Raw genomic sequence first — 14,903 nt, forward strand, 5'->3', positions numbered from 1 at the left:
GTCTGTCTGTCTGTCTGTCTGTCTGTCTGTCTGTCTGTCTGTCTGTCTGTCTGTCTGTCTGTCTGTCTGTCTGTCTGTCTGTCTGTCTGTCTGTCTGTCTGTCTGTCTGTCTGTCTGTCTGTCTGTCTGTCTGTCTGTCTGTCTGTCTGTCTGTCTGTCTGTCTGTCTGTCTGTCTGTCTGTCTGTCTGTCTGTCTGTCTGTCTGTCTGTCTGTCTGTCTGTCTGTCTGTCTGTCTGTCTGTCTGTCTGTCTGTCTGTCTGTCTGTCTGTCTGTCTGTCTGTCTGTCTGTCTGTCTGTCTGTCTGTCTGTCTGTCTGTCTGTCTGTCTATCTAAGTATCTATCTATCTATCTATCTATCTATCTATCTATCTATCTATCTATCTATCTATCTATCTATCTATCTATCTATCTATCTATCTATCTATCTATCTATCTATCTATCTATCTATCTATCTATCTATCTATCTATCTATCTATCTATCTATCTATCTATCTATCTATCTATCTATCTATCTATCTATCTATCTATCTATCTATCTATCTATCTATCTATCTATCTGTCTATATGTCTGTCTGTCTGTCTGTCTGTCTGTCTGTCTGTCTGTCTGTCTGTCTGTCTGTCTGTCTGTCTGTCTGTCTGTCTGTCTGTCTGTCTGTCTGTCTGTCTATCTATCTATCTATCTATCTATCTATCTATCTATCTATCTATCTATCTATCTATCTATCTATCTATCTATCTATCTATCTATCTATATATCTATATATCTGTCTGTCTGTCTATCTATCTATCTATCTCGTTATCTATCTATCTATCTATCTATCTATCTATCTATCTATCTATCTATCTATCTATCTATCTATCTATCTATCTATCTATCTATCTATCTATCTATCTATCTATCTATCTATCTATCTATCTATCTATCTATCTATCTATCTATCTATCTATCTATCTATCTATCTATCTATCTATCTATCTATCTATCTATCTATCTATCTATCTATCCGTCACAGCGCCTGCAATTACATAATTTTAATTATACTGAGTCGTTTTTTTCATGCTTCTGTAAATATTTAGATTTAGTATTTCTTTCTTCTACAACAGACGAGTAGAAAGAAAACATAGAAAATACATATTTAGTCTTTTATACTATTGCATTCTGAAGATTTTTGTCCTAAATTTAATCACAGGCTGTTTTCCCAAAATTATTATTTCTTTGTTGTCCAAAAAATGAGGAGAATTTTAAACACAGATTTATTCACTGTTCAGATTTTTGTTGCGAAACATTAGGATGGTTAATTTTAGATGCAAATGTTTTGAAACAATGCGTCAGAGCTGAGAGTATTTTTATTCATATCCTCCTCGACAATCGTTTATATCAGGGGGTTTATGTTTCCAAGACAGACTTTGTGGTTTCTCTTGTTAAATGTTAATGTCGACTCGTCTCTGTCTCACCACGCAGCTGAAGACGAGGCTGCACAGATACAGTCGGAACATGAATTTGATCAAATATGATGTATATGAAGTGATAACTCACTGCCTCCAGCTGTGACCTTTACCTGACCTCACACTTCATGTTTAAACGTGTTAGTCCCTCTGGTCGCTGAAAACTGAAGAGGAAAAACAGGATCAATGTGTGATTCTCCTCAGCAGCACAAGGTGTAATTTTTACATAAACTGAACAAGAAATTTTATTTGAATTGTTACAGTTTGTAATGTTCTAAACCCAGGTTCAATATTAAGTTACAGTAAAATCACTTTAGTGCCCAAATACAACTTAAATGAATCGCAGCATGATTGTTATCAGAGGCAGTTTCAGATTCAGACAAACAACATTTGAAGAATTATGAAAACGTAAGTCTTTTTATTGCTGTTTCTGGGTCATTGATATAAAATTAAAATATGTCTTGTACACAGACAGTATAGAGATACCAATACATATTTGTTTTATCATTTTAATCTGGTTACATTGCAGCATTAACATTTAAGTGAATATTTGAAGAAATTCTCTCAAATATTTCCTGAGATTTTGTGTTCACAGGGAAGGGACGTACAGATTCTGCTCAACCCAGAAACATAATAAGTGGGAGATGGAACATTAGGGATTAGCGGCTGCTTCAAAGTTCTACAATATGATTTAAAATCTGGTAAAAACTAATCTGAAGAAAGCTTTAAAAGGTGGAGACCTCCCGGTCCTGTCTCTGCTCAAATGGTCTCATGTAATATTCAGAGAATTAGTTTGATGACAGCGTCACAACTGGTAAAAGGGAAAGAAGGATCACAGGAAAAGTTGCATTGGATCTATTAATTAGAAAAGTGAGCTAAAATATTTCTATAAGGCAGAAGCCAGAGATCTGCACAAGTAGGACACGGACTGTTCTTCATCTTCTTAGTGTCTCTTCGTCCTCCGCTGTCCCCTGTGATCGGTGCTGTGCTGTAATAACTGAGGTTAAAACAGACGACGCTTCCCTCGGGATCCGACCTGAGTCTGTTGATGTCTTTTCAAATAGTCCCAGAGTTACAGACACAGCAGACAGGGCGCTGGACGGCAGCCAATCAGAGGCCGCGGTCCTGCTCCACCCGAGTGAGATGGCTGAAGCTTCTGGGACTGACTGAAGCGTCTGTCTGTCATCAGGGTTTTCTGACAGGAAATGAAGCTGGAAGCATTGAAACACATGATGGGGATTGTATCCTCATGACGTTGTATATTATATAATATAATATAAGTCTTAATGTAGCAATAACCATCCATCCATGGATTTTCCTCCGTGGATCTGGGGTTGTATCGATGAGGCAGCAGGTTGAGAAACAGCTTCCAGCTCCTGGAGGTTCCCCACGTGTGGCCAGGTCAGATGTGATGTATAATCCTTCCGAAGAGTTCTAGCTGGGGGGGGGTGGTTCCATCTGGAGGGAAGAGCTGAACAAGTAACAGCAGGTTTTCACTGAGCACTTCCTGCTCAGCACTGAGCCGCAGACATGAGGAGCATTTCAGTCCAGCTGTTGTTATGTGCAGACGTGGCTGGTGTATCCTTTAAGAGAAGACGAGCCGAACTCGGTTTGCTCAATCAAGAATTTATTCAGAAAGCAATGAACAGGTCACAGTAAAGCAATGAGCTTCCAGTACATTAGTTGTATCAGAGCGCCATGAACATCCGACGTCTGTCTATTTTATAACAGTAGATCTTCGTTCCTCCTCCTCTGAAGTGCGCAGGCGTAATCCATCCTCCTGGCTTTTGGAATACAGAAGTAGAACAGGAAGACACTCCCAATGAAGTTATAGTCACTTGGCAACCTGTTTACTTCAAGAAAGTCCTTGAACCAGCAGATGCAATGTGGGGCAAAGGTGTTGTCCAGCGAAGCAAAGAATATTATGTTTCAGCTTCATCAAAACAAACCTGACTGTGTAAACATTCGGATCCTCGAAATCAAACAATGTCACAAAATGAAGTCAACAAAGTCTCTCTGTCCGACCTCCAGAACTTTATCAGACAGCTCCTGGAACTCTGTCTGCTGTCGAATCTGAGGGAGTTACGCTTTTAATATCAGAAAAGTTAATTATGAGGACAAGTAAAAGATACATTATTGGCACTAAACAGCAACGGTTATTAAATTCATTTGTATGAAGGCATAATATCTAGCTAAAACTACCTCTAGCTTTATTTGGTTGGAATTCTGTCAGCTCAGAGAGAAACTAAAATATAGAAATCTCAACACTGGGAAGAAGTTCTTGTTCAGGTCGTTGAGGTGTTTCCACAGAAATGATGACGTGAAGAACAATTCTTTTGCTTTTCATAAAGAGTCATTTGCTTCTTTTTGAAATGAAGGTTATTGACGTCTCTCACCCTTCACCCCTCCCACAGCTCCCCCCCCCCTCCACCATGAGCCTCCCTTCAGCCTCACCGGTGTCTCTGGACTCCAGCGTCTTCTTCAGCGAGACGCCGGCGTCCTGCGTCAGAGACGTTGACGTCTTCATCATCAACGTGGGCGGGACTCGCTACGTGCTGTCCCAGCAGCTGCTGGCGTCCCACCCGGGGACCCGGCTGGGGAAGCTGGCGTCCTGCAGCCGGGCCGCGGCGCTGCAGCTCTGCGACGACGCCGACCTCCTGGAGAACGAGTTCTTCTTTGACAGAAGTTCACAGACCTTCCAGTAGGTGGCGACTCCCTCTCCGCACTATGTCGAGTTGCAACGATCAAAGATGACACATTATTATCTACCAATAATTTGTTCTAACCCTGATCTGAGAATCTCAGGCTCACTTTAAGTACAGTGTGATATCGATGTGCAAAGAAAGCTGCTCACAAACGTATTTGTAAAGTATTTGTAACAAGATGAACCAACAACCACCAAGATCCAGCTTCTGTCCTCAGCGTGCACGGGTCCGATGACACGCTCATGTTGTCGTCTCTGACGTCCTTCAGAAACACAAACAGACTCACTTGGCAACGCTAATGAAGTATATTTCTGGTCGGCCGAGAGGTTGATGTGGTTGTTGAAGTTGATGATGAAGGAAAGGAACGCGGACCCAATACTTACAGTATAACAGAGTTTATTACACAGAAGTTTCACAGGTCAGGACGAGCTCTAGAACTCGGAGAAATCACCCAAATGGTGAAGTCTGACTTCCAGGGGTCGGACACACAGTATATATAGAGAGATTGGTTCCGCCCATGACTTCAGGTAAATGCCGTCCCCCCATGGGATTTCTGACTAAAGTGGGACATGTTTTTGTGTCCGAACATGAAGACACATTGGTCAAGAACATTCCTTCTACTCCCATCCATTAGCTAGTCAGAGGTCACTCCCAGAGTCAAAGGTCATTTCAAAAAGGTAGAGAACTTCTAAGATAAACACCTGGAGGACTCTCTGAGAATGTCTGAGAGTCCAGAAGGCAGGTATCATAAACGTACGCCTGTCATTAGGTTTTGAACACACACCAACATGTTCTACTCTAACGAATACACGACACTAACAATGCTAACTAGCTGCTCGTAAGCAAAGAAAGAATCTGTATCATCTCTTTCCCGTCTCTCTGTGTTTCAGGTACGTGATGAACTTCTACCGGACGGGTCACCTGCACGTCGGGGAGGAGCTGTGTGAAGTCTCCTTCCTGCAGGAGATCCAGTACTGGGGCATCGAGGACGTTCGGATCCGGCCTTGCTGCCGCGAGCGCTACTACCGCCGCAAGGAGCAGAAGGAGAGCTTCCATGTTCAGGAGGAGTTTGAGGCTGAAGGTGAAGAAGAGGATTTCGTAGGCGCCGTCCTCCCTGCTCTCCGCAGACGCCTTTGGGACCTTCTGGAGAAACCTGACTCGTCCCGGGCAGCTCGCACCTTCAGCTCACTGTCCGTTCTCTTCGTGGGGCTGTCGCTGATCAACATGGTGCTCATCTCGCTGGACTCAGGCGAGGATGTGGGCGGGACTGACCTGGGAGGGAGTGGCCTGGGCGCGGCGTTCCTGTTCGACGCCCTGGAGTACGTGTGCGTGCTGTGGTTCACGGGCGAGCTGGCTCTTCGGTTCCTCTGCGTGAGGGACAAGTGTCGGTTCAGCCAGAAGATCCTCAACGTGATCGACCTGCTGGCCATCCTGCCCTTCTACGTGACGCTGGCGGTGGAGAGGCTCCACGGAGGAAGCAGCGAGCTGGAGAACATGGGCCGGGTGGTGCAGGTCCTCCGGCTCCTCAGGTCCCTGCGCATGCTGAAGCTGGGACGACACTCCACAGGTAAACACACGTCTGACACACACACAGACACACACACAGACACACAACCAGAGAGACCTGACTTCCCATCATGCTGCTCCTCACTGAAACGCTCCAGCCAACCACTTGTTGCTGTGAAGATCAAGTTTTAACTCACAAACTCGTCATTTTATGACCTTGAATCTGCAAAGGAAACAACAGTTTTAATGATAAATATGACTTTTCATGGAAACCTTGTTGTTTGGTCTCACTGGAAGGACTTTGAGCTCATAGCACTCCAGGGCATCTCTTTCCCATTCAAAGTAAATGATGTCTCACTTCTTTACTTTCTGTCCTTTGTATTTTAAAACTCATCAGTGAAACAGACTTGAAGGTTCAGACCTGTAGATCACTGCTGGAGCCGCTGCTCTCAGCTGACACCTGAACGTGTTCACGCAGAAAGGAACATGATACAGAACGTGCAGATGTAAAGTGATGTCGGGACCTGAGGTGCAGACACGTCGGGATTAATGTGCGAACGGCTCAGGGCGTGTTTCTCACTCTCGAGCCTGGTTTCAGCTTCAAGATGTGAAAGAGAAATGGAAATTCTTCTTGGTGAAGCTGCAGCTGTGAGATTACAGGACGAGAGAGAACAAATATTGATTTGTATTTTGGTAAATTCCTCCAGGAGACGGAGGGAGGAGAGTGTGTCAGGGACGTGTGAACACTTTGATGATGGTGATTTTAGGAAGGATGATAATCCCTGGACTCAACTCATGAATAATAGAAGAGAAGATGGAGAGAGTAGTGATGGAGGGGTGAGTGAAAGAGGAGAGGAAAACGAAGTAAGAGAGAAAAGAAGGATCAAAATATGAAAAGTATTTGGTTATGGAAACGTTGTCGGGTTCAGTCATGAGGTCACTTTAAAGGTCAACACGTAGAGAGTGAATTTGAAAGGCACAAGGTGTAATGTTCTGCCACTAGGGGGCCAAAGATGGCCGACATGAAATCCCAACACAGAAAGTTTAACTTGAAGTTTCTGATGTTTCCTCCTCAGGCCTGAAGTCTCTGGGTCTGACCATCGCTCAGTGCTACGAGGAGGTCGGCCTCCTGCTCCTCTTCCTCGGAGTCGGCATCTCCATCTTCGCCATGGTGGTCTTCGCTCTGGAGCACGACCTTCCTGCCACGACCTTCACCAGCGTCCCGGCCGCGTGGTGGTGGGCCACCACCTCCATGACCACGGTGGGCTACGGGGACATCCGGCCCGACTCGGTCCTGGGGAAGGTTCTGGCCTTCGTCTGCATCCTGTCCGGGATCCTCATCCTGGCGCTGCCCATCGCCATCATCAACGACCGCTTCTCCGCCTGCTACTTCACCATGAAGATGAAGGAGGCGGCGCTGCGGCACGGCGAGATGCTGAAGAAGCTGGCCCGGGGCTCGGTGGTGGAGACGGGGGAGGGAGGCGTGGAGGGGGGCGTGAACTTAAGGGACGCCTACGCCAGGAGCGTCCTGGAGATGTTGAGGCTGCAGGGCCACGAGCGAGCGAGCAGCAGCGGAGGAGAGGAACTGTGGTGGTAGAACCAGGGGGCCGGACCTGGTGGTTTCCCAGAATGCACTGCTTCACCATGCTTCAGGAAACTGGATTTACAAAAATCTTTAACCCAGTTTTTTTTCCTCCATATACAACGTGACCTCTCAGTAGGTTTCCTGCAGAGACGTGTTTTGGTCGTGTGACCTCGGTGACCTCATCTCTCTGAGGATCCGTCCTGCAGTGAATCCTCCTGAGGGTCCGACTCTGACCTCTGACCCGGGAGCACAGACGCTCCTCTCTCTCTGTCGGGTTCGCAGGTTCGACATCGATTTATTTCACTGTTTCAACCAACCGAAGATTAAACTATCAAATATGTTCAGATTCAAACTGGAACCAGTTCTATCCTCAGAGAAGTTTGACCCCACGACCTTTTCTCGCGTGCACTTTTATCCCTGACGCTCTGATGCAGCGCAGGTGGGGAGGAATACCGCCAGCGTGCGGTGACCTTTGACCTCCCGGCTTCCTCCAATATTTCTCTCTCTCTCTCTCTCTCTCTCTCTCTCTCTCTCTCTCTCTCTCTCTCTATTTCTTCTTAAAAAAATGTAAAATGTAAATGTGATGCTCCAGTTAGTTTTTTCTCGGGCTGCAGAGCCGGAGACATCAAGCACTGAATCCAGGTCAGTGGTGAAGTCAGCGAGGCAGGAAATCATCAGATGTTCCTGTGGTGATGGTCCAGATTGAAGAGAGAGAGAGAGAGAGAGAGAGAGAGAGAGAGAGAGAGAGAGAGAGAGAGAGAGAGAGAGAGAGAGAGAGAGAGAGAGAGAAGGAGTTCTATAGAGACACGACGATGATTTGAGATATGAAGCAAACAGTGTGGAGCTCCAGTGAAACATCTCCTCTCCTCCTTCACGTCTCCTCAGCTGAGACGAGCTTGTTTTCCTCTCCGGTTCCACGTTGGTTCCCCAGAGAACCTGCGTCGTTCCAGCTCGACCTGGTTCCAGCATCAGGGCGGAGCCTCAGACGCTTCATGTGTTTAACTCAGAGAATCTTAGTTTGAAGAGTAAAACTCAAACAGAGTCACTGGAGAATAAGAATCTGTGACGACCTGGATATGATGTTAAATACACGATGTTAATTAAAGCAAAGAACTTTATCTCACACACACACACAAGTGTTTCAGCTCCTTATCAGAAATAATATTATATTTTAATATCCACACTAACACACATGAAAACACACGTCACATGACCGTGACCATACTCTGGTCATGTGATGTAAACAGGAAGTAGATTGTCTCCTCTGCAGTTGGTCGCTTAGTTACAGAAAATATTTCTGTCCCGTTTCAAAGTCTCGTTCAAATGTTTCCTCGGATCTCCGAGGTTTTAATAAATCTATAAAACTGACAGAGTGAGAAATATAACAGCTTCAGTTTACTTCAACAACAAGATGAAATGTTTCTTATACAAGTTCAACATCCTTCAGCCTGTGACTGGTCAGAGAAAACTAAGCATTTGAATAAATCATGTGAACTGTAAAAACAGATTTATAAAATAAAAACTGTATTCATATCAGATATTTTGTCCTGTGTTTGTTATCACTCCGTCGGTCTGCATCAGTTTGCAGAGAGGAAACCTGTTATTCACCCGTCGGCTGCTCAGAGATAACGACCACACGCCGGAGGGAGCAGCACGGCGTCCTGATGCTTCGCAGGAAGTCCCCGTCGGGACGCCTCATTAGCCCAGTTCTGTCAGAGAGGAGGAGTCGGAGCGGGACGAGTTCGTTCCAAGGACGAAGCTCGAGAAACAGAAACCAGGCCACGCTGTTCTCTTCGTCCTCGTGTCCTCGGGACGGATCTCTGCTCAGTCAGCAGCGGGTCAGTCTCCTGGATTCCATCCTGTTGCTTGATATTATAACATCTTTCAAAACAATCTTAATTCAAAACGTTTCTTGGCTTTTAACAGGAAATATGAATCGTTTAATACTCCATCCACCGTTCTGTACTTTTCTCTATTTTCGACATTAGGTGCTGCTTTTTCTTGTGGGAGCGTGATGAGTTGTTTTGGCCTGGTGGTGGTGCTAGAGAGTCCCAGTATATCCTCTGAGTACCATGATGGGCCCCACCACTGCCCCTCAAACTCTTTACTGTGGCCCTGCTGATGAGCGCTATAGCTACTGCTAGCATCTACTCATAACGGACACGTGACACATTGATCTGTAGACTGTCCATCGACTTCCTGTTTACACTGAACCTTTCCAGCTTCCTGGTTATTTCCTCTCCACCTCCGTCTGTGCAGCAGGTGAATCCTGTTGTTCCTGCTCCACACTGAGGTCATGATGTCTCAGGTGATGGTGACGGCACCAGAGCTTCTCCAGACCTCCGGCCTCTTCATCCTGTCCACGCACCACAAACAGTCCAGACACGTGTCACATGATTTACTGGGAGTTCACTGACTGCAGCTCAGGAAACTCCTGTCCAACAATCCCACAGTTTCACAAGAGTTCTCCTTCATGTGCACCATGAACACAAGAGCTAAATGTATTCTGAGCTTTTTGTTTCTGGAAAACACAATATCTCTAGAGTCTGTGCAGTAGCCTCCAAGGAAGGTAGCTGTGGTATCAAGGTCCTGCCCATACACCTGCTCGACCAATCAGGAGCCAGTCTCAGCCCCTTTTTATATCCTCATATAACTAATGAAAAACAAACGGATCAGAAACATCAGAGAGATAAGAACGACCTGAAATGACAAAAACATCTTTGACATTTATTTAACGTCTACTTTGATTTTTATCAGTTTGGTTCACATCCCATCTGCTAACATGGAGGAGGTCTACGACCGATACTGCACAGACACCAGGGGGCGATATTGACACTTTGCTTTCACCTTTGTGGCTCAGTCCATCTTTATTTACAGTTAACAGCAGGAACACTTTTGTGTGTAGATGTTTTGATCGGTTGATGATTATCTGAGGACGATATGAGCTGCTGGTTGAAGAGTCAAAGTTCTTTTGTTGAAACAGGTTTTGAATCTCTCTGTTCCAGGCTCCATGACACCAGCAGTCACCAAACAGAACTCAAGAGCTGCTGCTCTCCTGCTTCCTGGATCAGTTCGTCTGGGATGGGAAACGGTTTCAGATCAAACAGATCAGGCTGTTAAAGTTCAAGTTGTCACTTCTGTTTTCCGACACTCAAGCGAAACCACTTCAGTGTTTTCATTTCCATCCTCAGTTCACTCAGAGGTCAGAACTCCTCCTCTGGGATCTTCCCACAGTTCAGAGGAGAATCTGGTTTGTGATTCGTCTCTGACACTTGATTTTGGGATTTTCACGTTTCTCTTTAAATGTCTTTAACTGAGTTTCAGTCCCAGTTTGTGTTAGGACCCGTTTCCACGGCGACACGGCTCAGACAGACGTGGTGTAAATACATCCTCTCAGTGTGGATGTTTGTGTTTCTATGTGTGAGTCATGTGTGTGACTAAAAGACATATTTCTTATTATATTATAGCCCTCCCACCCCCCAGTCTTAATTTAGCTTCAGTAAATCTCCTCTGCTGCTGTCTACATTTTATAATCCAGTGTTTAATTCGATTAACTGGTCGAAAATATTCCTTCATTTGTTTTTTAATTCTGATCTTGGTTCCTTTGGCAACGAATATTTAAACAACATTTATTTGATCATTTCACATTAACGTTAATATAATAAGACTGTTAGAATATGAGGCTGAAAGAAAACTTTACTTCATTAGATTAAATAATTTTAAGAATTCTGACTTGATCCTCGCTTTAGTTTTGACTTTAATAACTTTAAATTCTTGTAATACTGTAAAATAATAAGTTCATTTTCTTTCTGTTTATTTTGGCGTTAACTATAAAAATTGTGACTTAGTTAAATAAAATATCTTTATGATCTTGCAAAATTAACAATTTAGTTGTAAGAATCAACGTGCGTATGAAATTATTTAAGTTATTTCATGAGAATATAAGAAGTTGTTGTTTTGAGGAGCCGAGTAAAAACCTGATGGTGTCGTGCTGCCCTCTAGAGGACAACACATTCATTACACTGCAGTGTGTCATGATATATACAGTATATAGTTTTATTATAATAATATATTCTCTATACTCAATACTTTTACCCTCACACGTTACCAGAACAAAACGTGTTACAAAATAAATTAAAAAAGATATATATTAAAAAAAAATGCTGATTATAAAATAATAAAATAGATTCAAATCTTATTTAAATGTATCTACACAATTAAAAGGTTGAAGTCATCAAACAATACTATAGAGTTGATAGGTATTAAGAAATAATAAAAAAAGTATCAATTGTACTTATTGTTTTCCTTAAGATTAAAAATGCATCATATATTTTTATCCACTACAATAATACTGATTTAAATGTATTGTAAATATATATTTGTTTTTATTCATTTGAATATGGATGATAATATGTATGAGTAATGTTGTTTACTATTTAGATTTCAATGGTTATAATAGAAATGTTCTCACTAAACTATAGTAAACAGAAGAAATTGTCTGTTTGCAAATGTACGAAATAATAATAAAGACGATAATAATATAAAGACGATCAATGACAAGTGACTGTTTATAAACATGAGCAATGATCAGATTACATCATCTGATTTAACAGCAGATGCAGAAATTGCGGCTTCACCTTATTTTTATATTCAGTCTCAGTTTTGATATTTTTACCTCAGTGACACTGGGAGAAAAGATGTTTATCATTTAAACCAGAGAATAGTTCGTGGATCTTTATGATATGTTTAGAGATATGAAGTCTGTCACTGATCTGCTGCAGCTCGGGTGAACTAAAGTGAAAATCTAGTTGTAAAGTTTAGGTTGAACTTTTAGTCCTCAGACATCACACCGAACATTTTCACTTAATTAAAAATGTAATAAATGCATTAAGTTTTAAAACCATTTTTGTATAAATTTTAATGTGAAGGATTGAAATAGTTTTGTTAAGTTTGTTTAACAGCAGCAGATTAAAAGAAGCAACTTTTTTCACAATACGATTAGATTTAGATGGAATATGAATCCCTACATTAGAGGAGGGAGCAGTGTGTGACTGAATCTGTGAGCTGAGCTGTTCAGAGGACACCCCCCCCTGCAGTGATGACACTGACCAGCAGGGGGAGCCGCTGTAAACAACGAGCAGGACCTTGACTCGCTCGTCTCTCTCCAGCAGCAAAACATGTTTTCCACCTCTGGTGTCATGCTGCCTGTTGTGATCCGCCAGGAGGGAGGGAAAGGGGGGGGGGGGGTATTTATAGGCTGATAATGAGCATGTGGCCTCCGGCTGCACGTCCTCCGCTCCCCGGCTCCAGATAAAGAAACTCCCCACAGAGGTTTGGAAAAACAAAAGTGTTTATTAAGACAACAACAGAAAAAGGCCTGAATACTCAGGAACGATCGGGAGCTTCGGTACGAAGCAGTCGTGAGATTGTTCTTTACACAGAGAAGAAACAACAAGTACAAAACACACAGAGCTCCTCACTGGAGCTCTGGAGAAATGTGAGAGCACCACAAAGTCATGTGACCTTTGACCTCCAGCCGCCATTCACACACAGGAGCATTACACACGGCTTCACGTCTCCTCCTCATCCTCCTCCTCCCTGTGTGTGATTTGTTAAAGTGTTTGTGGTGTGTGTGTGTGTGATGTGTGTGTGTGCAGGCTCCCCTCAGACACTGAGGAGACGCTTGCAGTTAAAGGACAAACTGAACAACCTGAACTGAGAGAAGGGGGGGGGGGTCCCCTCCTCTCAGCAGCTTCCAGCATCAGACTGTAAACACCCCCCCCCCCCCATCCCCCTGGTGGCAGAGCGGGGAACAGCTCCACGTCACAACACGAGGCTGAAGTGGTAAATAACAACAATGAGGAAGCTGCAACTTCCGGTGACGAGCTGAGGAGAAGTCCCATTGTTCAGGAAGCCCACGAGCCCCAGTGACGCGGGCTAGCGTTAGCATGCTAGCTCTCACGCACACACACACACTGAAGGTCTGACCCACTCGGACACATTCACATAAACATCCCGGCTCAGTGGCCGAGGGGCTAGCAGCCCAGCTAGGCTAACTGCTAGCAGCCAAGCTAGGCTAACTGCTAACAGCCAGCTAGGCTAACTGCTAACAGCCAGCTAGGCTAACTGCTAACAGCCAGCTAGGCTAACTGCTAACAGCCAGCTAGGCTAACTGCTAACAGCCAGCTAGGCTAACTGCTAGCCGACGCATCGTAACAAACTAATGAAATTAATAAACGAAGCTACCAGTTCTGTAAAGTCTCGGTCACACAGTGTGTGTACCCCGGGTCCGAGCGGCTGTCCGGCCGCCGGAGGCTCGCTGTGTCCCGGTGAGTCCCGGTGCGTGGTCCCGGTGAGTCCCGGTATCAGCTCGGCACCGGCTCCGCCGCCTGCGGGAAGTCCGCACAGTCCGCCGGGGAGAAGTGCAGCCGCCGCACGGCCTCTTTGATCAGGTTCCCCGAGAGAATCAAGTCCTGCAGGAGCCGGTGCGGGTCGTCCTCCTCCGGGCCGAGCCGCTTCCGGTTCCACGGTCGGATCTGGTCCCAGTCCTGGTCCCCGTTGGACCCGGGGATGCTGTACGGACTCGCCCGGCTGCTCCCCCGGTGGCCCCGGAGCCGCATGCAGCAGCCGCCGAGCTTCTGTCCCGGAGCCGAGGAGCCGCCGCCCGGGAGCCCGGAGAGTCCGAGCCGGCAGGACCCGGTCCCTCCGCCCGGGACCCCGGGGACAGCGTGCCGGCAGGACAGGGACACCGACACCGTCTTCTGTCCGCTGGTGTTGTTGTGCAGCTGCAGCGCTTCTCCGATGCGGGTCACCAGCGCGTCCACCTCCTTGGAGTCCACGGAGACGGACTGCTCCAGGAAGATGTAGTTCTCCTTCCGGCAGGGCATGGTGCTGGTGCTGGTGCCGGTCCTGGTGCTGGATGAGGGTTTGGATCCGGGCTGGATGAGGGTTTGGACCCGGGGTTTGGATCCGGGCTGGATGAGGGTTTGGACCCGGGCTGAGGGTTTGGATCCGGGCTTAGGGTCTGGATCCGGGCTGGATGAGGATTTGGACCCGGGCTGAGGGTTTGGATCCGGGCTGGTTTGGATCCGAGCTGGATGACCCTCCACGCTGCTGCTCCGATCCCGACAGACACCGCTCACTTGTAAACAATGGATGACGCGGCCCGGACTGTACCACCATCCCTGCGACAGGGGGGGGGTCCGAAACCAAAAGACCGTGCGTGATCGCACGAGAGTCCCGCAACCAACCACCACGCGCACTCTGTGAAACACAAACTCATCTGTGAATCTGAAAACATTAAATATGAACCAGAATCCACATGTTTGGTGTTTTTAATGTGTTTTTATTTCCCGCCCCCCCCCCCGGCCACGCTCCTGCTGTGGACTGTTCCGCCAAATACACGTTACATAATCACTAACCGTCTGCAGCAAAACAAACAAAGCGACTGTTCTACTGGGATCAACTGGGAACCTCCTGCCCCGCCTCGGCCCCTGGTTCCCCTGTGGAACCTTCCAATCACTGGCCAGGAGGCAGAATGTGTGTGGAACCACCAGAGCCTGTAGTAGAACCATTAGAACATGCTGTACCTTCAGAACATGTGGAACCACCAGAGCCTGTAGTAGAACCATCAGAACATGTGGAACCACCAGAGCCTGT

General features: G+C 45.7%; 2 protein-coding genes across 2 annotated transcripts; one reads left to right on the plus strand and one right to left on the minus strand.

Moving 5' to 3' along the window:
* Positions 1-3,880: 3,880 nt before the first annotated feature.
* On the plus strand, positions 3,881-7,256 carry kcnv1 (potassium voltage-gated channel modifier subfamily V member 1). The gene is made up of 3 exons (XM_061080852.1): positions 3,881-4,149; positions 5,044-5,720; positions 6,736-7,256. Exons 1-3 carry the CDS (start codon positions 3,881-3,883, stop codon positions 7,254-7,256), a joined length of 1,467 nt encoding a protein of 488 aa, XP_060936835.1.
* Positions 7,257-12,576: 5,320 nt separating this feature from the next.
* Positions 12,577-14,339, minus strand: gbp (glycogen synthase kinase binding protein). Its single transcript, XM_061081984.1, has one exon. It carries the CDS (start codon positions 14,129-14,131, stop codon positions 13,610-13,612), a length of 522 nt encoding a protein of 173 aa, XP_060937967.1. The 5' UTR covers positions 14,132-14,339; the 3' UTR covers positions 12,577-13,609.
* Between the last annotated feature and the right edge of the window lie 564 nt (positions 14,340-14,903).

Source organism: Limanda limanda, chromosome 11 (genome assembly GCF_963576545.1).
Source record: "Limanda limanda chromosome 11, fLimLim1.1, whole genome shotgun sequence".
Lineage (NCBI taxonomy): Eukaryota > Metazoa > Chordata > Actinopteri > Pleuronectiformes > Pleuronectidae > Limanda > Limanda limanda.

Excerpts from the sequence above, each read along its gene's own strand:
- kcnv1 (XM_061080852.1), top strand. The coding sequence starts at position 3,881 with ATGAGCCTCCCTTCAGCCTCACCGGTGTCTCTGGACTCCAGCGTCTTC. Across the intron at positions 4,150-5,043 it reads AGAAGTTCACAGACCTTCCA|GTACGTGATGAACTTCTACC; the intron begins GTAGGTGGCGAC and ends TCTGTGTTTCAG. Across the intron at positions 5,721-6,735 it reads GCTGGGACGACACTCCACAG|GCCTGAAGTCTCTGGGTCTG; the intron begins GTAAACACACGT and ends TTTCCTCCTCAG.
- gbp (XM_061081984.1), bottom strand. The coding sequence starts at position 14,131 with ATGCCCTGCCGGAAGGAGAACTACATCTTCCTGGAGCAGTCCGTCTCC.